General features: G+C 44.1%; 3 protein-coding genes and 1 long non-coding RNA gene across 4 annotated transcripts; 3 read left to right on the top strand and 1 right to left on the bottom strand.

The window, feature by feature from the left end:
* Positions 1 to 356: 356 nt before the first annotated feature.
* LOC133841026 (cubilin homolog) lies at positions 357 to 14,461 on the top strand. The gene is made up of 16 exons (XM_062273277.1): positions 357 to 1,005; positions 1,490 to 1,596; positions 1,649 to 3,567; positions 3,698 to 3,924; positions 3,997 to 4,471; positions 4,533 to 4,722; positions 4,927 to 6,217; positions 6,502 to 7,390; positions 7,446 to 7,603; positions 7,927 to 9,776; positions 10,676 to 12,974; positions 13,030 to 13,209; positions 13,271 to 13,406; positions 13,566 to 13,735; positions 13,796 to 14,087; positions 14,155 to 14,461. Exons 1-16 carry the CDS (start codon positions 442 to 444, stop codon positions 14,370 to 14,372), a joined length of 10,965 nt encoding a protein of 3,654 aa, XP_062129261.1. The 5' UTR covers positions 357 to 441; the 3' UTR covers positions 14,373 to 14,461.
* A 669-nt stretch (positions 14,462 to 15,130) lies between these two features.
* LOC133840047 (cubilin homolog) lies at positions 15,131 to 18,126 on the top strand. The gene is made up of 4 exons (XM_062271700.1): positions 15,131 to 16,013; positions 16,498 to 16,604; positions 16,657 to 18,032; positions 18,101 to 18,126. The coding sequence occupies exons 1-4, from the start codon at positions 15,450 to 15,452 to the stop codon at positions 18,124 to 18,126; spliced, it is 2,073 nt and encodes a 690-aa protein (XP_062127684.1). The 5' UTR covers positions 15,131 to 15,449.
* Positions 18,127 to 18,197: 71 nt separating this feature from the next.
* LOC133841027 (cubilin homolog) lies at positions 18,198 to 24,438 on the top strand. Its single transcript, XM_062273278.1, has 8 exons — positions 18,198 to 18,566; positions 18,679 to 18,905; positions 18,978 to 19,455; positions 19,516 to 19,705; positions 19,909 to 21,199; positions 21,493 to 22,381; positions 22,437 to 22,594; positions 22,945 to 24,438. Exons 1-8 carry the CDS (start codon positions 18,287 to 18,289, stop codon positions 24,436 to 24,438), a joined length of 5,007 nt encoding a protein of 1,668 aa, XP_062129262.1. The 5' UTR covers positions 18,198 to 18,286.
* Positions 22,611 to 24,487, bottom strand: LOC133841028 (uncharacterized). Its single transcript, XR_009894249.1, has 2 exons — positions 24,347 to 24,487; positions 22,611 to 22,788 (listed from the first exon to the last, which is right to left on the bottom strand). It is a non-coding gene; the product is annotated as an uncharacterized LOC133841028 (long non-coding RNA).
* Positions 24,488 to 26,726: the final 2,239 nt, after the last annotated feature.

Genomic DNA, 26,726 nt, shown 5'->3' on the forward strand with positions numbered 1-26,726 from the left:
ATTTAATATGACGAGATTATTAAAGTAAATTTTTTATTATTATTATTATTATTATTATTATTATTATTATTATTATTATTATTATTATTATTATTATTATTATTATTATTATTATTATTATTATTATTATTATTATTATTATTATTATTATTATTATTATTATTATTATTATTATTATTAATAATTATTATTAATTTTTACCGAAATCCGAGTAAATGGCTATGTAATGTATTTGTTTTTAAATCCTATTAATTGATAAGCCATAATTCCTCAAATAAGCCTCATCCAATACGCCCCCTTTACGTTGCCTATAAAATGAACGCGATCTTTACTTGCGGTTTCAGTTTCCGCGCGATCAACGACGAATAACCAACCCTAACTCGTGAAGTGACATTTCTAATTTATCCTAAGTGCGGTGGTGAAAATGAAAACTTGTGAATAATGTGTAAAAGGAACTGTTTTATTTGGATTTTTCTGTCTTGTGTCGTGATCCTGTTAATAGAGTTGCCACCGACAGAGGCAAGTCCTAATCGTGATCAAGCGTGGCTTCGGGCGGTTGACGATGGCACACTGCTTATTGAGGCAGCCCAGGATCGAAACATCACTTTGCGTCTGATGGGAGATGCTGCCTCATTGCTGCTCAATGACGTGGATATTGTTGCCTTGTTGCAGCGGCGCCGACGTGCAGCCACCGCACAATCAACAGCAGCACTGCGAGAGCCCTTGTCCCTGGATGCACTCAAGGAGGAGTTTCGTGGTGTTCAACGCGACCTCAATCGACTCGCTCGTTGGCTGAGTAACATGCACAATGGCACTCGACGTGGAGGCCTCAATCAGCGCGTGCTCCGACGGACTCTGCAGCGTGTCCAGGTCGTGGGAAACACCTTAACAACGCTGGAATCCAATCTGCGCCTCAACGAGTGTGCCTCTAATCCCTGCAAGAATGGCGGCACCTGTCATGACGCCTATAAGTCCTTCCAGTGCATCTGTCCCAAGACCTGGCAAGTAAGTAAGCGGTTCTTTCAAGTGGGCGGAGACCTTTATTATTGTGGGGCGTACACCAGTGCTTATCTCAGTTCTAACAACAAGCCGATTAGTTCGTCAAATTTGAATCAAATAAAGTGTCAATTTATGAATATTGAATATTTGAAACTAGCATAACAAGGATCAGATCGCAATAAATATCATAATAAGTAAAAATATAACTAATATTTCTAATACAATGTAGTTCGCACTAATAAATGAATTATTTTTACCAAGTTTGTATATTAATACGCTATTTAAATTTATTAAACATATTAGTGCTTATAAATTTAATACTGAGTTTCCCATCAATTAATAATTTATACTTGAGGCTCGTTGATATTCGAATTTTTATTTCTATAACATGCATCATTCGAAATTTCAATCTGTCATCAGCGATGAGCAGAGTTCTTCTCCTCCGCGTTCCTACATATATTTCCGATTATTTTTCGCAATTTCCTTTTAGGGCGCCACTTGCGAAGATGATGTGAATGAGTGCTTCGACTTGGCCAGCACAGATTTGGACGTCTGCATGAACGATGCCATGTGCATCAATTTTCCTGGCAGCTATCGGTAAGTTCACTCTTCAATCAATGATTCCATTTTAGTCTTTACCATTCCACAGCTGTGTGTGCCGCACTGGCTACTTGGGAGTTCATTGTCGACTGCATCACAACGCCTGCCTGAGCAATCAGTCAGCGGAGCTATGCGGCAGTCATGGCACCTGCCTGTCCGCCAGCAATGAAGCTGGCTATGTGTGCATCTGTGATCAGGGCTGGACGTGGGCAGATGCGAATGTGACTCAGGCAAGCGCCAGTCCCTGCACACGGGATGTGGACGAGTGTGCACCCGAGATAAATCCCTGCCACGATGAGTGCATCAATTTGCCGGGCAGCTTTCGGTGTGCCGCCTGTCCGCCAGGCTACACTGGGGATGGTAAGTACTGTCGGGATATCGATGAGTGTCGAGACGGCAACAATGGCGGCTGCAGTCAACGACCGACGGTCAGCTGCATCAACACCGAGGGCTCATTTCGCTGTGGCCGCTGTCCCATTGGCTGGACGGGTGATGGGCGAAGCTGCTCGCCGACCAAGTCCAATTCCTGCGACGGCGAACAGATTTGCAACGATCACGCCAAATGCGAATACATCTCGGAGACGGTGGTTTGCAGCTGTCGAATCGGATACTATGGTCATGGCTATGGCGCCGATGGCTGCACCGAAGATTCGGATCGCAAGCCCTGCGACAATCATCCCTGCCAGAATAATGGCACCTGTGTACTGAGTGGCCGTGGCACCAGCTGCATTTGCCAGCCGGGCTACAAGGGTGCCCTGTGCACGGAGTCGGATGCTTGCCATCCGAATCCCTGCCACAATGGTGGCACTTGCCGCTTACTGCCACGAAATGAGTTCATGTGTGTTTGCCAAGCCGGCTACTCAGGCAGCAGCTGCTCTCATGTACGCAGCTTCTGCGGCATCTCGTTGCGCAATGAGACTGGCAGCGTACGCTTTCCACCCAGCGAGGACAGTACTCAGTTGGCATATGAACCGAATGAGCGGTGTCCCTTCATCATTGCCACTCGACGTGGAATGATCTTGAATGTGACCTTTACCTTCTTTGATCTGGAGAACAGCACCGATTGCACTGCCGACTTTCTGCAGTTGCACGATGGCAGATCTTTGACCGCCCGACTTATTGGACGCTTCTGTGGCCAGCAGTTGCCACTCGGCAATGGCACTGTGATGACCACACAGTCGCAATTGTTCCTCTGGTTTCTCTCGAACAATGCCACGCAGGGACATGGCTTTAATCTAACCTGGAGCTCAATGCCCATGACATGTGGCAAGGAACTCGACCTGGAAATTGGTCAGACGGGTGTGCTGCGCTCTCCCGGTTATCCGGGCAAGGCGCAACGAGGCATCGACTGTCGCTGGAAATTGTCGGCGCCCTTTGGCACACGTTTCCTGCTGCACTTTTATGAGATTACACTGGGTCCCTCTGAGAGTCGAACGCCGCAGTCAAGCAATTGCAGTGAAGGAGATTATCTGAACATATATGAAACGAATCGACAGCTATATCGGGCCTGTCAATCGGCTGAGCCAGCGCCTCTCTACAGCTCAGTGAATCTCTTAAGCTTGCACTTCCACACAGATTTGGTTCGCATGGACAGCTCCTTCCAAGTGCATTACGAAGTGATCGCTGGGCATCCCAATTGCGGTGGCATCTTTACTGAAGCGAGTGGTCTAATAATTGGCCACATGAATGCCCCCATTTGTTTGTTTCTCGTCCAACAGCCAAAGGACACCAGAATCCAGCTCATTTTCGAGCAACTGGATTTCATGGGCTCTCCCGGTTGCCAGCTGCAGAGCGTTGAGATCTTTGACGGATCCAGCGTTGATCAGCCTCTGCTGGGACGTTTCTGCAACATGACACAAGCAAATCAGCAGCTTTTATTATCTAGCAGAAATCTGATTCTACTGCGTTATCAGTATCAGCTGGCAGGCTTGGAGCTGCCAAGGAATTTTAAAGTACGATACAGTCGAGGTATGTATATAACTTCAAAAGTAATTATGGAAAGCTAACCACTTAAAGAATTTCCCATGCGCGGTGTATTATCTATCATATGTTATATAGTTTATATATCGAAAGGCTTTAAACTATCTCGTTTTTTCAGAGTGCGGCGACAATATAATATCAAATTCAGGAGACTTTTCGACTCCCAACTATCCGAATGGATACTTGGAGGACCTGGACTGCGTATACAATATAAATGTTCCTGCACAATATAAGATTCGACTAACTATAATCGATCTATCGATTAGTGGAGAAGAAAGAATCTCTGCCGCTCAGCAGGATGACGACGCATCTGTGAATGTTGGAGTTCAACCAAACTATTTGGATGTGAGTGAAGTTGGAATATAGAGAAATATTTCCTAATAAAGTGGGTATTATTATTTTTCATTTTTTTTGTAGGTTTATCTTTCTCGGAATGCAAGTGATAAACAGCGTTTCTCAAGGAATCTGACCAATCATGTTCTGGTCTCCAAAAATAACCGGATGAAACTGTACTTCCGTGGAGCTAGCAATCCTCAGCATGCTCGAGGTCTACGCTTTCAATTCGAATCACTCTTCGCGGAATGTGGAGGCGTCTTTACTTCTCCGCAGGCTTCATACAGACGTTTTATTCACAATTTTGATTGCGAATGGACTATTGAAGTTCCAGGCAGAAAACTTCTGCATGTTGATATGTATGACCCTTTAAAAAAAGGAAAACTACAGATTTTTGATAACAGCACTGTGGGGCAGGAAAAACTACTTAGAAATTACGACGGCGGAGACAGGCGATTTGAAATGAATGAAGAGATCGACTCGAATCTTCTGACTATAAAAGTATATGGTGAAGAAGCATTTTTTCGAGTGGCATTCGATTATCAGCCAGCAAATACTAGTAAGTTAACCTCCGTGTTTGCTAATCTAACTTTACTAATCATATAACTATGCTTTTCCAGTGTGTGGTGGCACTTATTCAGCACGTTACGGTACCATTAAGAGTCCCAATTGGCCAGATAAATATGGTTCATCTGAGAATTGCACTTGGATCATTAGGGTGCCGTTCGGAGAACGCCTTGAGCTTATTGTTCACAATTTCACAACGGAAAGTACTTCGGATCGCTGCACTGATGACTATGTGGAGATCAGGTGCTTTAATTGACATTACTTTTATAGATTCATAGCTTTCGACCAACAACACAATTGTTAAAATCGTCAAATTCTTAACTACATTTTTTTTAAGAAAAATAATTTTATAAAGAAATAATATTTATCCCTTTTTTTGCAGCTTTCCTGAACCAATCATTCTCTAACAATCTTTATTTTTTTTTTTTTCTTTTGTCGACAATCCAGAAATGGCGATCACGCGGAAGCACCGTTGATAGGACGCTACTGTGGTTGGGATATTCCACCGCGACTGCCTTCCTATGCGAATGCGCTGTATGTACACTTTCACTCTGATGCACTAATGGAGGAACGTGGCTTCCATTTCAACTGGCAGATCACAACCGTTGGATGCGGCGGCAAGCTGACGTCATCGTCTGGTTCTATACACTCGCCACACAGCATGTCGGGCAATCGAGGTGCTCTGGCCTGCGATTGGCAGATCAGTGTGTCTGCTGGATCAACGGTGGACCTGCAGCTGCAGAGCCGTGACGATCTGTGCAATGGTCTCTTGTCCCTCTACGATGGACCCACTGTTGGTAGTCCCAAACTGCCACTGAACTGCAGCATTGTAGGCGAGAAATTGGCATTGCGATCCAGAGGAAATCAAGTGTTGGTGCGCTATAATGTGGATGATGAATCACCTGAAGGCATGCATTTTCTACTGGACTACACGACCAATTGCATTGTGCGATTGGAGCAGCTGAGTGGCGCCATTGAGACACCAAATTTCCCCGATAAATATGACACCAATACCAAATGCGAGTGGGACATACGAGCTGGAGAGGCCAAGAGTCATGTGCAGTTGGCTATCTCCCACATGAGCTTCGAAGCCGTTGATCCCGATTGTGCTTTTGACTACGTGCTGCTTCGCGACTATCGGAACACTCAGCTCGTGAGCGAGCGACGTTTATGCACCGCCACTCAAGATGTCGTCACTAGTGTGGGTAATCGACTGGTGGTGCAATTCAATAGTGATACATCGATCGGATCACAGGGTTTCCATGCCGAATTCAAGCGTGTGGGCTGCGGCGAAGAGTTGCGCGCTGCCAGTGGCAAGATTGAGACACCGAATGCTCCATTCAGTGTCGATGAGGATTGTCAGTGGCACATCCTTGTGCCCGAAGGCTATCAAATCGAACTCTCCATTGAGGAGTTGCACATTGAGACACCCCAACACGATTGCAGTCAGGATACGCTGACCGTTTGGTCTGGCAGCAATGCATCTGATGTCATGCTGCGTAGCTGCCAAGTGGAGTTCACTGCTCAAAAATTCACCTCCCCAGCAAATGAGCTGCATATCCGATTCCGTAGCAGCACGCAACGTACTCGCAAATACATGAAAGCCACGTACACTCAAGTGCCAGCCAGGTGTGGAGGCACCATTAGTGCGAGCAGCGGACTTATTGCTTCTCCCAGCTATTACCAGCAAGGCTTGGATGTTTATGATAAGGATATCGAGTGCGTATGGGTCGTAGAGGTGAGTCTGCAGAGTAACAACTCTTAACAGAATTATTGTAATATATACATATATGCACACCTGTTTTAACGATCACAACTGAATGTTAAAATATGTGGCTGTTTAAAGAACTTAATGGTGGTTGTTCAAAGACTTTAAGGTAGAATCACTTTCTTTGGGGTTTCTGGTTCTAAATTAAATTTAAAGTAAATGGATTGCAATGGCATTAAGACCATTAAGTGAAAAATATATTAAGTGAAGTGGCCGCGAATCGTTTTCCATTAATGCCCAAACTTTTTCAACAGGTTGAACATCCCTATACTATTCAATTCAGCTTCGATGTTTTCAATTTTACGACTAATTCCGATCTGTCTAGTCTACTAATTTATGGCTCCAAGCATTTGAAGAAAGGAGATTTAATTAAGCCGGCAAATTTCAGTATTCAATACAGTGGCAACGACCCTTTAGAGTCCCTAACAATGGAGAGCACTGTTCATGTGGCATTTAAAGCCAAAAAAGGTGCATGGGGTAAGTTTGCGATGCGGTTTCAACGAGGATGCGGCGGTAAGAGAATTGACCAGGAGGGTTATCTAAACTCTCGACTTGATACAAATTGCATTTGGGAAATTCAGTCAGAAAATGGAACTAGAATTACACTTAATATTAATCAACTGGAGTGTCCATGCACATCACAAGGCGGCAATTGCACGACAGGATTATGGATATACAACGATGAGGATGATGTGCTTTATTATAATCTATGCAAAGAGCATCCGACTAGTTTGGTTATCCCCACCAACGTGGCACGCATTGAAGCAGTGGGCATTCTGCTAGCAGCTCAATATAGCACCCTCGATAATTCCTGTGGAGGTACAATTAAGTCTGCACGCGGCACACTTAATTCTCCCAACTATCCGGACAGCTATCCCTCAAATGTGGAATGCGAATGGCAAACGAATCTCCGTCCTGGCAATGCCATTGAACTAAGATTCGAGGCAATGGACATTTTCAAGTCCGAGCACTGCAATTTGGATTTCCTCGAAGTACGTGCTGGTAAGACGGGCTCCTTACTGGGTCTATACTGTGACAATGTGCTGCCTGTGGAGCCCCTGACTGTTAGCTCGGACGTCTGGGTGAAATTCCGAAGTCAGTCTGGCAGCACTGGGAAAGGATTCAAGTTACGCTGGAATTATGGTACGTTTACATAACAATTTTATTTGTTCCCTCATTAAATCATTATTTAATTCAGCTCACATCAATGAATTTTCAAATATCACAAGTGGTAAGATCGAATCGCCACCAACGCTTGCGGTACGTGGCGATGAGCAGCCTTACATTTGGCGCATCTTTGCGGAACTTGACTCGATTATCGTGATTGACTTTAAGGAATACAACACTGGACTGCAGGTAAGCTTAGAGTGTTGCGAGAATTGATTTTGGTAGTACTACAGCATTCTACTTCATATATACAATATTACAATTTGCTTATTTTTATGTGTTATTATTTAGTTAATCTGCTTTTATAATTTATAATTTTATAATTGTAGTGGAAATAACCTTCGGCAGCACTGTAACTAAAAGAAAAGATTAATTAATTAGTTGACTACTAACAACAAGAGTAGCTTAAGCGAGCAATGCGCTTCTTTAGTCCGGTAGTTTTAATTAAATTTGTGAAGTTCGCTTTATTAAAAAACAAATTAATTTGTGACTATATATTTTGATGCTTTTAGCTGTTTGACGGTTTTGATGACACCGGATTGCGCATCCCAATACAGAACTCGCCCTGGCAGTTCACCTCGAGTAGCAATATCATCTATCTGAAAACTGTAAATGCGGATTTCGACGCCTTTCTGTTGAATTGGCACATTCAGAGAACTGATCATCTGTCCGGCAATGTGACGCTAACCGAAGGATGTGGCATGAGCCACATAGTTGGACGCGAGGCCACGATTCAGGTGAAGTCACCAGGGTATCCACATGGTTATCGACCGAGGTTGAACTGCGAGTGGGTGTTCAAGGCACAGGATGATGATCGCCATGTCGTTGCAAAACTTTATGATGCCAGTCTGGAGGTATCGGACAAGTGCGCGCTGGACTATCTGAGCATTCAGACCTCAAGCAATATGGTGGATTGGCAGGAGCAGTTGCATGTCTGCAATATGAGCGCAACTCGCTGGCCTTCGCTCTTAAACCGTGTCGAGGGCACACCGTATCTAAAAATCAAGTTCGTCTCGGACGTATCTATGAATGGTACCGGCTTTAGAGCAGGTGTCGAAACCAATTGTGGTGGCAATATGACTGGTAAGGTGGGCACCATCACGATTCCTAAGAAGGAAAGGTGGTGGGATCAAAATATGCAAGATAGTAGCGTCTGTGAGTATCACATCAATGTACGACCCGGCAGTGTCGTCGACATAAGCATCGAGTATCATTCAGAGGCTGTCAACAACACTTGCACGCACTATGGACTCATCTATGATGGTGTCGACACCGGAGCACCGATGTTGCCGCACGGCAAGTTCTGCAACCAATTGAATTTTAATACGAAGTCATATCGGACGAGTGGACCACATGCTACCATCAAATATTTGATGTTCGAAAAATGGAATAACCGCATGGGACCTAGGCACGTGCAGAACAACTGGACTCTAACATATCGAGAATACAATGATTGTCAATCTGAAATTCGACTAACCCATCTCTCGCCCAGCTACGTGCTTAGCACTCCCAAGTATCCGGATTATCCTCCAGCGTACTCGGACTGCAGGTGGTTGATAGTGGCACCGTTGGGCGAAACCGTTTCAGCCACTTTCGTAGATACCTTCGACTTAAGTGTACAGAATTGCGACAAGGAGTTTGTCGAGCTCTACGATGGTTCAACAATGCTCTCACGTCGTCTACTCCGCACATGCCACAAGCCAGCGACAACAAGAAGCTCTGGAAATATGCTGCTGGTGCATTACCAATCGGAACTCAGTGAACCCCATGCGGGTTTCTCGCTAAATGTTTCGGTAAGTCAGTGCGGTGGCGAGCACACTTCTCCGAGTGGGGTCATCAGTTCCGTAAATTATCCATTACTGGGTGGCTATCCCAAGCCGGCTGAATGCGAGTATACCGTCAAAACCCGTTCGGATACACACATCGTTGTCAACATCACCGATCTGAATGTGCCCTATGATGTGGCAGCAAATGCAAATGATTTGGATCGGCTTGAGTTCTTGGATATGGTAGATGAAAGACGTGTCTTGTTAATACTTTATGGGAATCTCACGGAACTGCCCTATTCTATTCCTTTTTCAACAAACGAACTTGCTGTGCGATTCGTGACAAAGAACTCTAAGCTTAATACCTACCGAGGATTTAGAATACAGTACAACAAAGTTGATGGCGCCTGCGATCAGGCTGTCAATGCGGTTTCTGGTGAGCTGAAACTATCACGGAATTTGATTCCTAAAAGGTTTCAACGATACTGCAAGTGGCGTATTACGGTGCCAAAAGGTCAGCGCATTCGCTTCGAGTTTCTTAACCTTGACGAGCTGCGTTCCGATTTGCCAAAATCCAATACACGAATATCACGAATGTAAGTTTGATTCAACTGATCAATGTAAATTTCTAAAACAAATATAATTTTCAATATACATAGTCTCGGGAGAGAGATGCTCCCTTTTTATACCCGCTACCCATAGGGTAGAATGGTATTATAACTTTGTGCCGGCAGGAAATGTATGTAACAGGTAGAACGAGGCATCTCCGACCCTATAAAGTATATATATTCTCAATCGGCATCAACAGCCGAGACGATCTAGCCATGTCCGTCTGTCCGTATGAACACCTAGATCGCAGAGACTATAAGAGATAAAACTAAAATTTTTTTCGACAGCATTGTTTTGCCACGCCCCCTTCCGCCCCTGCAAATCACAAAAATCGAATAATAAGCGTAATTTTGAAGCTAGAGTTACGAATTTTGGTATATACAGTAATAACTATAGTAGTTATAATTCCTGATTATTGCGATCAGATAAAAATTGTCGAAGTTATTAAAGAAATACTTTTGTATGGCCAGTTGCTTTGGCTGACAATCTGGTATGTTGTGCCGTCTATGGTATATTTTGAATGTGGTACTATATCGATATAACAAATATACCATTTGGTATGCATATACCATTTGTTGTTTTTTTTTTGTAGTATTTTTGGTATATCTTGAGAATAATACCGCAATATTTTGTATTTATTCAAAATGGGTTGCGGGTAGCTTTCTTACTTGTTTTGAATACAAAATTATGTAAAAGGTAGATAACATTTTAAACGATTTAGCTATATCCGCCTGTCTGTCTGTAGACTCGTCTAAACTTTCAGATTCTAGCGACTATAGACCCTGATATACATACGTACAACTCAGAAAAATGATAAGTGCAGAGCTTTTGATAGGATTTCATAATATAATCTTTTCTTTACCCACAATTATTTCTCATTCTACAGACCGGGATTGGACGTTAATGCCTACAATGACATGTCATTCTTGTCTAAGATAGTCAGCTTTAATTTTGATGCCTACAATGGCAGCGGAGTTATTGAATCCACCGATAACCTTATGTACGTCAGGGTTTTGCTCAGGCCTTCTATGCCACAGAAGCCGGTCCTTGCGCGCTTTACTTCGTTGGAAGCTTCCTCTTGTCCGCCGGACATTGGCAAACAAGCTGTAGGCACGCTGTCCAACGCGGAGATGATGCAAGTGCCCCGCTATTACTGCCACATGCACTTCTTGTCGGAGCCGCAGGTAACAATCAGCTTCAATGTCACGTACTCTAGAACGAAGCCTGGTGGCTTGGTCAGGTTCTACGATGAGGTTCGAAAAGCGTTGAAAGTATTGCCTCCTGGCAACGCAATTTTCTCGATGGCAACGACAACGGGGCGCATTGAGATCATTCAAAATGAGCCCGTAACTGGGTTTAATTTCCGGGCCACTTATAGACGTTATCCATGTGGCGGAGACATTAGTTTGATGGAGGGGACCACAATGCAGCTGCCACTGTTGAGGGAACACTTTGGCATCCTCGAATGTGTTTGGACGCTGAATAATGCTAACCTTTATCGCTTGCAAGTCAATGCCAGTAGTTTTAGCTTCGCTGATCGCTGTGAGAATGAATATGTGAGCATTTCGGCCAGATTAGGAGGCGATGAACTGACTAGATTCTGTCGCGACACGGACTTGGTCAGCAAAAGCATGGTTCCATTGAGAATCGGCTACGTGATGCGTTATCATGCCACTCAGTATCAAACGGGAAGCAGCGAGTTCCAGCTGATTGCCACAAATCTAAAAGATTGGAGTTTGGGAGTCGGCAATTTAATGTTGGTTGGAGACAGACCAATACCTCTGGTGACCGTTGGCCCATCAGACTACAAAAACAACATTGAGCTTTTTTGGGAGTATAAAGCGCCATCGGATTTGACGCTGCGTTTGGAGTTCCGTGATCGGTTCTTCATTGAGATGGCGCCCAACTGCAGTAATGATCGGCTCGAGGTGCTAGACTATAGAGCGGATCTCTGGCAAACGATAGCCACACTCTGCGGACGAGAGTTGCCTGCGCCTCTGAATACACAGTCGAATCGTCTACGCCTAATCTTTCGCACCAATGGCAACATCACAGCTGATGGCTTCACCTTCAACGTCTCCACGACCTGTGATATGAAGCTCCAGGCTAGCAGTGAGCTGCAAACGGTAAACGGTGGCCATTTACATCGAAGCATCTTCAAAAAGTCAATAAGCTGCAATTATGAGTTCGTCACGGACACCAAGCACCAACTGGTGGTCATCGTCAAACCCAAGAGTGATCGAGCTTGGCTGCGCGGGTCCTGTCGTTATTCCTACTTCGATGCATATCGAATTGTGGAGGGGAAGGAGCAGACCATTAACCAGACCATGTGTCCCAGTTTTGAGGTGAACGGATATGAACGCCTGCGTCTTGTTTTTAAAACAATGTCGTCCCTCACTCATCCCTTCGAGTTGCAATATCAGCTGGTTGGCTGCGGTGGCAATTACACTGCTCCATTCACGCTGCGTCCGCTTCTGTCCGACTTGGGCACCACCTACAAGTCTCGCCAGGAGTGTGAGTGGCATGTACTGGCGCCGCCACAGCATGCGATCTTTATTCGTTTCAAGTACTTTGAGCTGGAGAACCGTTGTCAGTATGACGATCTGAGCATATATCGTGGCAGCAGTCACAGCAAGGAGCAGCTGATCAGTAAATTGTGTGGTAACTTGACCAACCCATCCGTCATGGTCGACAGCAATGAGGCATTGATTGTGGCCACTTTACCACGCTATATGGATGAAAGTGGACGTGGCTTTGTGGCCAGCGTGCACTTTACGCCCAATTGCAACGAACGTCTCGCGCTTAGCGAGGGCAACACTCGGTTGGATCTGGTACGATCCTATCAGCTGAATGCCAGCACTGCTGGCGATGAATTGCATTGTTATTTCCGTGTTAGTGTGCCGCTCGGTAATCGTGTTTCCGTATGGCTGAAGCAGCTCCAACTGAATGAGCTAGCTTGTCCTAAATGCAGCTCACTTGAGATCTTAGATGGCTTGGATAGCAACAGTGCCAGTCTGGGCAGCTATTTCGCCCATTTAGGTAATGGCTCCAAACTCTACAGTTCCTACAACGAAGTGCTAATCAAGCTAAGCGCCATTGCGCCTTCAAAGAACATCAGCTTTGAACTGCTCCTAGAAATGGAAGCGTCTGTATGTGGCCAGCTGGACTATACTTTAGACAAAGAGGTGAGTAGATTTGGACTGCTTCATTGGGGCTCTAATAATAAACTCTTCTTTGCAGTCCATCAATCTTCGATTGAGTTCCAAAAATGTCTCCAGCACCTTCCAGGGCAATGTTAACTGTAATTGGCATATTACCTCTGTTTCTGACATTCAGATCGATGTGCATGACGTACAATTGTCGGATGTCTCTCCACTGACCCGCAGATGCGTCGACTATGTGTTTATCAAGGCCGATTACGTAAGACATATTAGCTAAGAAAGCCTGTGCTTTGTCACTAAATCCTGTTTCCCTCAATAAGTTTAACAGATATTTTTGCGGAAAATTCAGCAATACCACTTTGGATCTCCCTTACATCAGAAGTTTCAATGTAATCTTCCGCAGGTCTGGAAGCGACACAGGCTATGAATTAAATTTGACAATAACACCAAAAAAAAGTAAGTAAAAATCAGATTACTATGGTCAACAAATTATTATTTAGGGTCTACGTAAATTTTGAGCCTCTCAAAGGTTTTGGTAATGGAAACAGAATTTATTTCATATATTAAATGCAGCTTACCAATATAATTCATGTTTTTAACTTTTTTAATTTTCAGATTGTAATCGTACATTAACCGCTCTGGATGGTAATTTAGATTATAATTCAATAGAAAGATCTGAAAGCCGGAATTGCAGCAATGAAATTCGAGTACCAATAGGATTCGTCGTAGCTCTGGAATTAGACTTTGTGCAGTTCGATCGTATCACAGATTCTGGTTATTTTCTAGTAAGTGAAACCTAATTATCTTTATTTATTTGCATATTCATAGTATATGCCTTAATATAGATTACAGATGTGGTCGCAAATCGCACTCTTTTAAATGCTACAAATAAATTTGATTCGATGCCTATGTCCATTTTAAGTACTTCAAATTGGATACGCATTGACACATCCAGTGTCCGATTTTTAAGAATGTATTATCATTCCAATGTAAATACTCTGCCGACTGGTTGTGGAGGGCATCTAACTAGTCTGGAAGGCCAGTTTGCGAATCCTCCTTATGACAGTCGCGACTATTCAGAGTGCACCTGGCGCATCTCGATTCCAGCGGGCGTTACACTTCAATTTAATTTCAGATGTAAGCTATCGATATATTTTTTGGTTTTATTACAAAGACTAATAATACATTATTTAATTTTCCATAGCTTTCGATATGGGTCCAACCACCAATTGTGATCTAGATAATATCAAGTTTTATGAAAAACTTGATGATGACACCGAAACTCTTCGACATTTGTTCTGTGGCCCAACAGTTATTGATAATTTCAAGATGCAAAGCGATAGCATCAGAATTGTCGCCAAGAAATCGCCCAATTTCGCTGGGACAGGTTTTCGCTTGTACTTTAATCAATTTGCCGAATAATTGAATATTGACTTATTGTTAATCACATATATAAGATGCTTAGTATATTAATTAATAAAAGGAACAAATAAAATCCAAATATAATATTATGTATTTTTACCTACTGTCCATTTGGTTGCCAAGCAGTACAGAAATGCAAGCAGACTTGTTGCCTTGGCACTGCTTGCTTAAGCTGTGTCTCTCAGAGCAAGCTGGCCAATCTACAGCAGTCTTATACATCTTATTTCTTATACAATATAGTACATCTTATACAAGCCAGGGCAAATAGTCTCAAGAATTTTTGCGTTTCATTTCCCACTTGCTGTTGAATACCAATTTTTATTGGACTAAATAAGAAAATATAAATATGTATTGAAAATATATTAGCATATTAATGTACTCTTCTACATTTATACGCTAATATGTTAAGTGCATTTCAACTGAGGTATGAATACAGTATATTTTGAATCAATTCAAATTAATTTAGGATAATGGTGCCTACCGGTAAACCATTAGATCGAGATCACACGCTGGTTTTCGGCAATGACCGATGATGTCATGACAGCAGTATATAGAAAGTGCAATTAAATTAGTTCTGTTAGATATTGTTCAAATTTTTTAGCGAGTACAATGAGTAATGATGAGGTGGTAGTGGCTTATATAGACTTCGGCTTATAAACGCTGCTCGATTTATGATGTGGGGAGCTGTAAGTAGTTAATGTATCAGGCAATATAAATAAATTGTAAATGTTATACAACACTTGGACTGCCGCGCAGTGCACGTCAGGATTTTCACAATTTTATATATTATATAGTTTTCTTTAAGGTTCCTAGTTTTATTGACATTGTTTTGATAGGGTATCATATCGTAAGCATAAATAAAGCATATCAACAACACACACGCAATAATCGCCGCTCATTTTCATACTCGCACAAATGGAATTCTGATATGTCAATGTATTATTTGCCGAGCTTTGCTATAAAAGGGAAGCGATCGACTCCAGTTTCAGTCAGCGCGTGATCATCCACGAATAAATATAGCTTGATAAGTGTAAAATCTATTTATTACAAAGCTTAAAATGAAAACTTGTGCATAAAATGTGTAAAAGGATCTATATTATTCAGATTTTTCTGTCTTTTATCGTGATCCTGTTAATAGAGTTGTCACCGACAGAGGCAAGTTCTAGTCGTGATCAAGCGTTGCTTCGGGCCGTTGACGATGGCACATTGCTTATTGAGGCAGCCCAGGATCGAAACATCACTTTGCGTCTGATAGGAGATGCTGCCTCATTGCTGCTCAATGAAGTGGATATTGTTGCCTTGTTGCAGCGGCGCCGACGTGCAGCCACCGCACAATCAACAGCAGCACAGCGAGAGCCCTTATCCCTGGATGCACTCAAAGAGGAGTTTCGTGGTGTTCAACGCGACCTCAATCGACTCGCTCGTTGGCTGAGTAACATGCACAATGGCACTCGACGGTGTGGCCTCAGTCAGCGCGTGCTCCGACGGACTCTGCAGCGTGTCCAGGTCGTGGGAAACACCTTAACAACGCTGGAATCCAATCTGCGCCTCAACGAGTGTGCCTCTAATCCCTGCAAGAATGGCGGCACCTGTCATGACGCCTATAAGTCCTTCCAGTGCATCTGTCCCAAGACCTGGCAAGTAAGTAAGCGGTTCTTTCAAGTGGGCGGAGACCTTTGCTATTGTGGGGCGTACACCAGTGCTTATCTCAGTTCTAACAACAAGCCGATTAGTTCGTCAAATTTGAATCAAATAAAGTGTCAATTTATGAATATTGAATATTTGAAACTAGCATAACAAGGATCAGATCGCAATAAATATCATAATAAGTAAAAATATAACTAATATTTCTAATACAATGTAGTTCGCACTAATAAATGAATTATTTTTACCAAGTTTGTATATTAATACGCTATTTAAATTTATTAAACATATTAATACTAATAAATTTAATACTGAGTTTCCCATCAATTAATAATTTATACTTGAGGCTCGTTGAGATTCGAATTTTTATTTCTATAACATGCATCATTCGAAATTTCAATCTTTCATCAGCGATGAGCAGAGTTCTTCTCCTCCTCGTTCCTACATATATTTCCGATTATTTTTCGCAATTTCCTTTTAGGGCGCCACTTGCGAGGATGATGTGAATGAGTGCTTCGACTTGGCCAGCACAGATTTGGACGTCTGCATGAACGATGCCATGTGCATCAATTTTCCTGGCAGCTATCGGTAGGTTCACTCTTCAATCAATGATTCCATTTTAGTCTTTACCATTCCACAGCTGTGTGTGCCGCACTGGCTACTTGGGAGTTCATTGTCGACTGCATCACAACGCCTGCCTGAGCAATCAGTCAGCGGAGCTATGCGGCAGTCATGGCACCTGCCTGTCCGCCAGCAATGCAGCTGGCTATGTGTGCATCTGTGATCAGGGCTGGACGTGGGCTGATGCGAATGTGACTCAGGCAAGCGCCAATCCCTGCACACGGGATGTGGACGAGTGTGCACCCGAGATAAATCCCTGCCATGATGAGTGCATCAATTTGCCGGGCAGCTTTCGTTGTGCCGCCTGTCCGCCAGGCTACACTGGGGATGGTAAGTACTGTCGGGATATCGATGAGTGTCGAGACGGCAACAATGGTGGCTGCAGTCAGCGTCCGACGGTCAGCTGCATCAACACCGAGGGCTCATTTCGCTGTGGCCGCTGTCCCATTGGCTGGACGGGTGATGGGCGAAGCTGCTCACCGACTAAGTCCAATTCCTGCGACGGCGAACAGATTTGCAACGATCACGCCAAATGCGAATACATCTCGGAGACGGTGGTTTGCAGCTGTCGAATCGGATACTATGGTCATGGCTATGGCGCCGATGGCTGCACCGAAGATTCGAATCGCAAGCCCTGCGATAATCATCCCTGCCAGAATAATGGCACCTGTGTACTGAGTGGCCGTGGCACCAGCTGCATTTGCCAGCCGGGCTACAAGGGTGCCCTGTGCATGGAGTCGGATGCTTGCCATCCGAATCCCTGCCACAATGGCGGCACCTGCCGCCTACTGCCACGAAATGAGTTCATGTGTGTTTGCCAAGCCGGCTACTCAGGCAGCAGCTGCTCTCATCTACGCAGCTTCTGCGGCATCTCGTTGCGCAATGAGACTGGCAGCGTACGCTTTCCACCCAGCGAGGACAGCACTCAGTTGGCATATGAACCGAATGAGCGGTGTCCCTTCATCATTGCCACTCGACGTGGAATGATCTTGAATGTGACCTTTACCTTCTTTGATCTGGAGAACAGCACCGATTGCACTGCCGACTTTCTGCAGTTGCACGATGGCAGATCTTTGACCGCCCGACTTATTGGTCGCTTCTGTGGCCAGCAGTTGCCGCTCGGCAATGGCACTGTGATGACCACACAGTCGCAATTGTTCCTCTGGTTTCTCTCGAACAATGCCACGCAGGGACATGGCTTTAATCTAACCTGGAGCTCAATGCCCATGACATGCGAGGAACTCGACCTGGAAATGGGTCAGACGGGTGTGCTGCGCTCTCCCGGTTATCCGGGCAAGGCGCAACGAGGCATCGACTGTCGCTGGAAATTGTCGGCGCCCTTTGGCACACGTTTCCTGCTGCACTTTTATGAGATTACACTGGGTCCCTCTGAGAGTCGAACGCCGCAGTCAAGCAATTGCAGTGAAGGAGATTATCTGAACATATATGAAACGAATCGACAGCTATATCGGGCCTGCCAATCGGCTGAGCCAGCGCCTCTCTACAGCTCAGTGAATCGCTTAAGCTTGCACTTCCACACAGATTTAGTTCGCATGGACAGCTCCTTCCAAGTGCATTACGAAGTGATCGCTGGGCATCCCAATTGCGGTGGCATCTTTACTGAAGCGAGTGGTCTAATAATTGGCCACATGAATGCCCCCATTTGCTTGTTCCTCGTTCAACAGCCGAAGGGCACCAGAATCCAGCTCATTTTCGAGCAACTCGATTTCATGGGATGCCAGCTGCAGACTGTTGAGGTATTCGACGGGTCCAGCGTTGATCAGCCGCTGCTAGGACTCTTCTGCAATACTATGATGCAAGCCAATCAGCACTTTCTTTTATCTAGCAGCAATCTGATTCTACTGCGTTATCAGTATCAGCTGGCAGGCTTGGAGCTGCCAAGGAATTTTAAAGTGCGATACACTCGAGGTATGTATATAACTTCAAAATTAATTATGAAAAGCTATTCACCCCTACAATAAATACACATCCCTCATATCTGATCCTCGTGGCAAGATTCTAAACCATCTATTTTCTTTAGTTTGCGGCGAAAATATAACATCAAATTCGGGAGATTTATCGACTCCAAATTATCCGAATGGATACTTGGAGAACTTGGACTGCATATACCATATAAATATTCCTGTACAATATAAGATCCGACTTACAATAATCGATCTATCGATTAGTGGGGAGGAAACAATCTCTGCTGTGGATCAAGATGACGACGAATCTGTACATTTTTCAATTCAACCGAACTATTTGGATGTGAGTAAAGTTGGAATGTTGGTAAATATTTCATGATAAATTGGGTTTTATTATTTTTATTTTTGTGCGCAGGTTTATTTTTCTCGGAATGCAAGCGATAAACAACGGTACACAAAAAATCTGACCAATCTTGTTTTGGTCTCCAAAAATAACCAGATGCGACTGCACTTCCATGGAGTTAGCAATCCTCAGCTTGCTCGTGGTCTTCGGTTTCAATTCGAGGCAACCTCCGCGGAATGTGGAGGCGTCTTTACTTCCACGCAGGACACCTACGAATATTTTATTCGCAATACTATTTGCGAATGGATTATTGAAGTGCCAGGCAGAAAGCATCTGCATATAGTAATGGTTGACTACGTGGGACGGGGAAAATTACAGTTATTTGATAACAGCACTGTGGGGGAAGGGAAACTACTTCGAAATTACAAAGGGGGACAACTAGAGCCATTTGAACTGAGTGAAGACATCGATTCGAATCTTCTGACTATAAGAGCATTTGGGGAACAATTTATCTCACAACTAAATTTTGATTACAAACCAGCTAATGACAGTAAGTTAACCACAGCGATATTATACCCTAACCTCATTAATCATAAATCATCATTTACAGTGTGTGGCGGCACTTATTCAGCACGCTACGGTATCATTAAGAGTCCCAATTGGCCAGATAGTTATGGTTCATCTGAGAATTGCACTTGGATCATTAGGGTGCCGTTCAGAGAACGCCTTGAGCTTATTGTTCACAATTTCACAACGGAAAGTACTTCGGATCGCTGCACTGATGACTATGTGGAGATCAGGTGCTTTAATTGACATTACTTTTGAAGACTCATAGCTTTCGACCAACAACACAATTGTTAAAATCGTCAAATTCTTAAATAAATTTTTTTTAAGAAAAATAATTTTATAAAGAAATAATATTTATCCCTTTTTTTGCAGCTTTCCTGAAAAAATCGTTCTCTAACAATCTTTATTATTTTTCTTACTTTTGTCGACAATCCAGAAATGGCGACCACGCGGAAGCACCGTTGATAGGACGCTACTGTGGTTGGGATATTCCACCGCGACTGCCTTCCTATGCGAATGCCCTGTATGTACACTTTCACTCTGATGCACTAATGGAGGAACGTGGCTTCCATTTCAACTGGCAGATTACAACCGTTGGATGCGGCGGCAAGCTGACTTCATCGTCAGGTTCTATACACTCGCCACACAGCATGTCGGGCAATCGAGGTGCTCTGGCCTGCGATTGGCAGATCAGTGTGTCTGCTGGATCAACGGTGGATCTGCAGCTGCAGAGCCGTGACGATCTGTGCAATGGTCTCTTGTCCATCTACGATGGACCCACTGTTGGTAGTCCCAAACTGCCACTGAACTGCAGCATTGTAGGCGAGAAATTGGCATTGCGATCCAGTGGAAATCAAGTATTGGTGCGCTATAATGTGGATGACGAATCACCTGAAGGCATGCATTTTCTACTGGACTACACGACCAATTGCATTGTGCGATTGGAGCAGCTGAGTGGCGCCATTGAGACACCAAATTTCCCCGATAAGTATGACACCAATACCAAATGCGAGTGGGACATACGAGCTGGAGAGGCCAAGAGTCATGTGCAGTTGGCTATCTCCCACATGAGCTTCGAAGCCGTTGATCCCGATTGTGCTTTTGACTACGTGCTGCTTCGCGACTATCGGAACACTCAGCTCGTGAGCGAGCGACGTTTATGCACCGCCACTCAAGATGTCGTCACTAGTGTGGGTAATCGACTGGTGGTGCAATTCAATAGTGATACATCGATCGAATCACAGGGTTTCCATGCCGAATTCAAGCGTGTGGGCTGCGGCGAAGAGTTGCGCGCTGCCAGTGGCAAGATTGAGACACCGAATGCTCCATTCAGTGTCGATGAGGATTGCCAGTGGCACATCCTGGTGCCCAAAGGCTATCAAATCGAACTCTCCATTGAGGAGTTGCACATTGAGACACCCCAACACGATTGCAGTCAGGATACGCTGACCGTTTGGTCTGGCAACAATGCATCTGATGTCATGCTGCGTAGCTGCCAAGTGGAGTTCACTGCTCAAAAATTCACCTCCCCAGCAAATGAGCTGCATATCCGATTCCGTAGCAGCACGCAACGTACTCGCAAATACATGAAAGCCACGTACACTCAAGTGCCAGCCAAGTGTGGAGGCGCCATTAGTGCGAGCAGCGGACTTATTGCATCTCCCAGCTATTACCAACAAGGCTTGGATGTTTATGATAAGGATATCGAGTGCGTATGGGTCGTAGAGGTGAGTCTGTAGAGTAACAACTTTTAGCGAAGTTAACAGAATTATTGTAATATATAATATATATGCACACCTGTTCTAACGACCACAACTGAATCTTAAAATATGTGGCTGTTTAAAGAACTTAATGGTGGTTGTCCAAAGACTTTAAGGTAGAATCATTTTCTTTGGGTTTTTTGATTGTAAATTAAATTTAAAGTAAATGGATTGCAATGGCATAAAGACCATTAAGTGAAAAATATATTAAGTGAAGTGGCCTGAATCGTTAACCATTAATGCCCAAACTTTTTCAACAGGTTGAACATCCCTATACTATTCAATTCAGCTTCGATGTTTTCAATTTTACGACGAATTCCGAGCTGTCTAGTCTACTAATTTATGGCTCCAAGCATTTGAAGAAAGGAGATTTAATTACGCCGGCACATTTCAGTATTCAATACAGTGGCAACGACCCTTTAGAGTCCCTAACAATGGAGGGCACTGTTCATGTGGCATTTAAAGCCAAAAAAGGTGCATGGGGTAAGTTTGCGATGCGGTTTCAACGAGGATGCGGCGGTAAGAGAATTGACCAGGAGGGTTATCTAAACTCTCGACTTGATACAAATTGCATTTGGGAAATTCAGTCAGAAAATGGAACTAGAATTACACTTAACATTAATCAACTGGAGTGTCCATGCACATCACAAGGCGGCAATTGCACGACAGGATTATGTATATACAACGATGAGGATGATGTGCTTTATTATAATCTATGCAAAGAGCATCCGACTAGTTTGGTTATCCCCACCAACGTGGCACGCATTGAAGCAGTGGGCATTCTGCTAGCAGCTCAATATAGCACCCTCGATAATTCCTGTGGAGGTACAATTAAGTCCGCACGCGGCACACTTAATTCTCCCAACTATCCGGACAGCTATCCCTCAAATGTGGAATGCGAATGGCAAACGAATCTCCGTCCTGGCAATGCCATTGAACTAAGATTCGAGGCAATGGACATTTTCAAGTCCGAGCACTGCAATTTGGATTTCCTCGAAGTACGTGCTGGTAAGACGGGCTCCTTACTGGGTCTATACTGTGACAATGTGCTGCCTGTGGAGCCCCTGACTGTTAGCTCGGACGTCTGGGTGAAATTTCGAAGTCAGTCTGGCAGCACTGGGAAAGGATTCAAGTTACGCTGGAATTATGGTACGTTTACATAACAATTTTATTTGTTCCCTCATTAAATCATTATTTAATTCAGCTCACATCAATGAAATTTCAAATATCACAAGTGGTAAGATCGAATCGCCACCAACGCTTGCGGTACGTGGCGATGAGCAGCCTTACATTTGGCGCATCTTTGCGGAACTTGACTCGATTATCGTGATTGACTTTAAGGAATACAACACTGGACTGCAGGTAAGCTGCGAGGGTAGCGATAATTGATCTTGGTAGTACTACATTATTCTACTTCATATATATTAGAATTTGCTTATTATTATGTGTTATTATTTAGTTAATCTGCTTTTATAATTTATAATTTTATAATTCATTACTACTTATAAATATCATTCTATCGATTGTAGTGGAAATAACCTTCGGCAGAACTGTAACTAAAAGAAAAGATTAATTAATTAGTTGACTACTAACAACAAGAGTAGCTTAAGAGAGCAATGCCCTTCTTTAGTCGGGTATTATTAATTAAGTTTGCGATGTTCGCTTTATTAAAAAACAAATTAATTTGTGACTATATATTTTGATGCTTTTAGCTGTTTGATGGTTTTGATGACACCGGATTGCGCATCCCAATACAGAACTCGCCCTGGCAGTTCACCTCGAGTAGCAATATCATCTATCTGAAAACTGTAAATGCGGATTTCGACGCCTTTCTGTTGAATTGGCATATTCAGAGAACTGATCAGCTGTCCGGCAATGTGACGCTAACCGAAGGATGTGGCATGAGCTACATAGTGGGACGCGAAGACCGGATTCAAGTGATGTCACCTGGGTATCCACATGGTTATCGACCGAGGTTGAACTGCGAGTGGGAGTTCAAGGCACAGGATGATGATCGCCATGTCGTTGCAAAACTTTATGATGCCAGTCTGGAGGTATCGGACAAGTGTGCGCTGGACTATCTGAGCATTCAGACCTCAAGCAATATGGTGGATTGGCAGGAGCAGTTGCATGTCTGCAATATGAGCGCAACTTCGCTTTTAAAACGTGTCGAAGGCTCACCATATCTAAAAATCAAGTTCGTCTCTGACGTATCTATGAATGGTACCGGCTTTAGAGCAGTTGTCGAAACCAATTGTGGTGGCAATATGACTGGTAAGGTGGGCACCATCATGATTCCTAAGAAGGAAAGGTGGTGGTATCAATATATGGAAGATAGTATCGTCTGTGAGTATCACATCAATGTACGACCCGGCAGTGTCGTCGACATAAGCATCGACTATCATTCAGAGGCTGTCAACAACACTTGCACGCACTATGGACTCATCTATGATGGTGTCGACACCGGAGCACCGATGTTGCCGCACGGCAAGTTCTGCAACCAATTGAATTTTAATACGAAGTCATATCGGACGAGTGGACCACATGCTACCATCAAATATTTGATGTTCGAAAAATGGAATAACCGCATGGGACCTAGGCACGTGCAGAACAACTGGACTCTAACATATCGAGAATACAATGATTGTCACTCTGAAATTCGACTAACCCATCTCTCGCCCAGCTACGTGCTTAGCACTCCCAAGTATCCGGGTTATCCTCCAGCGTACTCGGACTGCACGTGGTTGATAGTGGCACCGTTGGGCGAAACCGTTGCTGCTACTTTCGTAGATATCTTCGACTTGAGTGTACAGAATTGCGACAAGGAGTTTGTCGAGCTCTACGATGGTTCCACAATGATCTCACGTCGTCTACTCCGCACATGCCACAAGCCAGCGAGTACACGAAGCTCTGGAAATATGCTGCTGGTGCATTACCAGTCGGAACTCAGTGAACCCCATGCGGGTTTCTCGCTGAATGTTTCGGTAAGTCAGTGCGGTGGCGAGCACACTTCCTTGAGTGGTGTCATCAGTTCCGTGCACTATCCCCTTCCTGGGCGGCTATCCCAAGCCGGCGGAATGCGAGTATACGGTCAAGACTCGATCCGATACTCACATCGAGGTCAAAATTGCCGATCTGCATGTCCCCCTATGATGGGGAAGCAGATGCAAATGATTTGGATCGCCTTGAGTTCTTGGATTTATTAGATGAACGCCGTGTCATGTTAATACTTTATGGAAATCTCACAGAGATACCCTATTCGATTCCCTTTTCAACAAACGAACTTGCTGTGCGATTCGTGACAAAGAACTCTAAGCTTAATACATACCGAGGATTTAGTCTACAATATAACAAGGTTGTTGGTGCCTGCAATCACGCTGTCAATGCTGTTTCTGGGGAGCTACAACTATCACGGACTTTAATTCCTGAGAAGTGGGCGCGGTTCTGCCAGTGGCGTATTACGGTGCCAAAGGGTCAACGCGTTCGCTTTGAATTCCTCAACCTAGACGAGCTGCGTTCCGTTACTCCGATACCCCTCACTCAATCAAAACAATCGTAAGTATGCTGAGTGTACTCGGCTCTGAGATACCGCATTACATTTTAAACACAAACAAAATGTGTTTTGAATTCAAATATAAAGTTCTAATACGGACGGACATACTGCTTAAATTATTTCATATTAGCGAATATACTATAGGTAGACCTTAGAGTGACAATGTTTCCTTGTTCTTAAGCATACAATGCTAGATTCAGATTCTGACAAACCATATACAAATAGCATTGGATTGGATAAAGTAAAAACTATATTGCACGGATATATCATATGTGACATGGTCGCATCATTTTTGACTTGCCAAAAGGCGAGACCTTCCAAAGAATGTCGCATAAAAAGTATTCGATTTAATAGAGGCGTTAACTTTTTGAAGTTTCACTGTACTACTATTTCAACTGCTCTTTTCTCAAATGTATTTCTGCAGAATTGTCTCGTCGGAATTGCACGTTATTGCCTACAATGACATGAGAGGGTTGTCCAAAATAGTCGATTTTGATTTGAATACCTACAATGGTAGCAGATTTATTGAATCTACCGATAACCTTTTGAACATTAAAATTATACTCCGGTCCTCCCTGCCGCGAAAGACGATCCATGCACGCTTTTCGTCGATGGAAGCCTCCTCCTGCCCGCCGGACATTGGTAAACAGGCTGCAGGCACGCTTTCCAATGTGGAGATGTTGCAAGTGCCCCGCTATTACTGTCACTTGCACTTCTTGTCCGATCCGCAGGTAACCATCAGCTTTAATGTCACGTACTCCATGTTGAGGTATGGTGGTTTGGTCAGGTTCACCGATCAGGTGGAAAGGGAGCTGAAAGTATTACGTCCAGGAGATGCCACTTTCTCGCTGGCGACCACATTTGGGCGCATTGAGATCGTTCAAAGCGAGTCGGACATTGGGATTAATTTCCGGGCCACTTATAGACGTTATCCATGTGGCGGAGACATTAGGTTGATGGACGGCACCACAATGCAACTGCCACTGTTGAGGGAACACTTTGGCGTCCTCGAATGTGTATGGAATCTGAATAATGATAACTTTAACGGCTTGCAAGTCAATGCCAGTAGTTTTAGCTTCGCTGATCGCTGTGAGAATGAATATGTGAGCATAACGGCCAGATTCGGAGACGGTGAACTGAGTAGATTCTGTTGCGACACGGTCGTGACAAGCAACAGCACAATACCATTTAGAATCGGCTACGTGGTGCGTTATCATGCCACTCAGTATCAAGCAGGAAGCAGCGAGTTCCAGCTGATTGCCAACAAAAAACTAAAAGATTCGAGTTTGGGAGTCGGAATTAAAGTGCTATATGGAGATAGGCCAGCGCCTCTAGTGACTGTTGGTCCATCAGAATACAAAAACAACATTGAGCTTATGTGGGAGTATCAAGCGCCGTCGGATTTATCGCTGCGTTTGGAGTTCCGGGATCGGTTCTTCATTGAGATGGCGCCCAATTGCAGCAAGGATCGGCTCGAGGTGTTAGACTATAGAGCGGATCTCTGGGAAACGATAGCCACACTCTGTGGACGAGAGTTGCCTGCGCCTCTGAATACACAGTCTAATCGTCTACGCATAATCTTTCGCACCAATGGCAACATCACAGCTGATGGCTTCACCTTCAACATCTCCACGACCTGTGATATGAAGCTCCAGGTAAGCAGGGAGCTGCAAACGCATAGCGGTGGCAATACCTATCGAAGCACCTCGAATAACGCAATGCGCTGCAACTATGAATTCGTCACGGACACCAAGTACCAACTGGTGGTCACCGTCAAACCCAAGGGTAATCCAGCTTGGCTGAAGCTGGCCTGTCGTAATTCCTACTTTGATGCATATCGAACAGTAAATGGGAAGGAGCAGCTGATTAACCAGACCATGTGTCCCAGTTTCGAGGTTAGCGGATATGAACGTCTGCGTCTTGTGTTTACGACAGTCTCTT

Source organism: Drosophila sulfurigaster, chromosome 3 (assembly GCF_023558435.1).
Source record: "Drosophila sulfurigaster albostrigata strain 15112-1811.04 chromosome 3, ASM2355843v2, whole genome shotgun sequence".
Lineage (NCBI taxonomy): Eukaryota > Metazoa > Arthropoda > Insecta > Diptera > Drosophilidae > Drosophila > Drosophila sulfurigaster.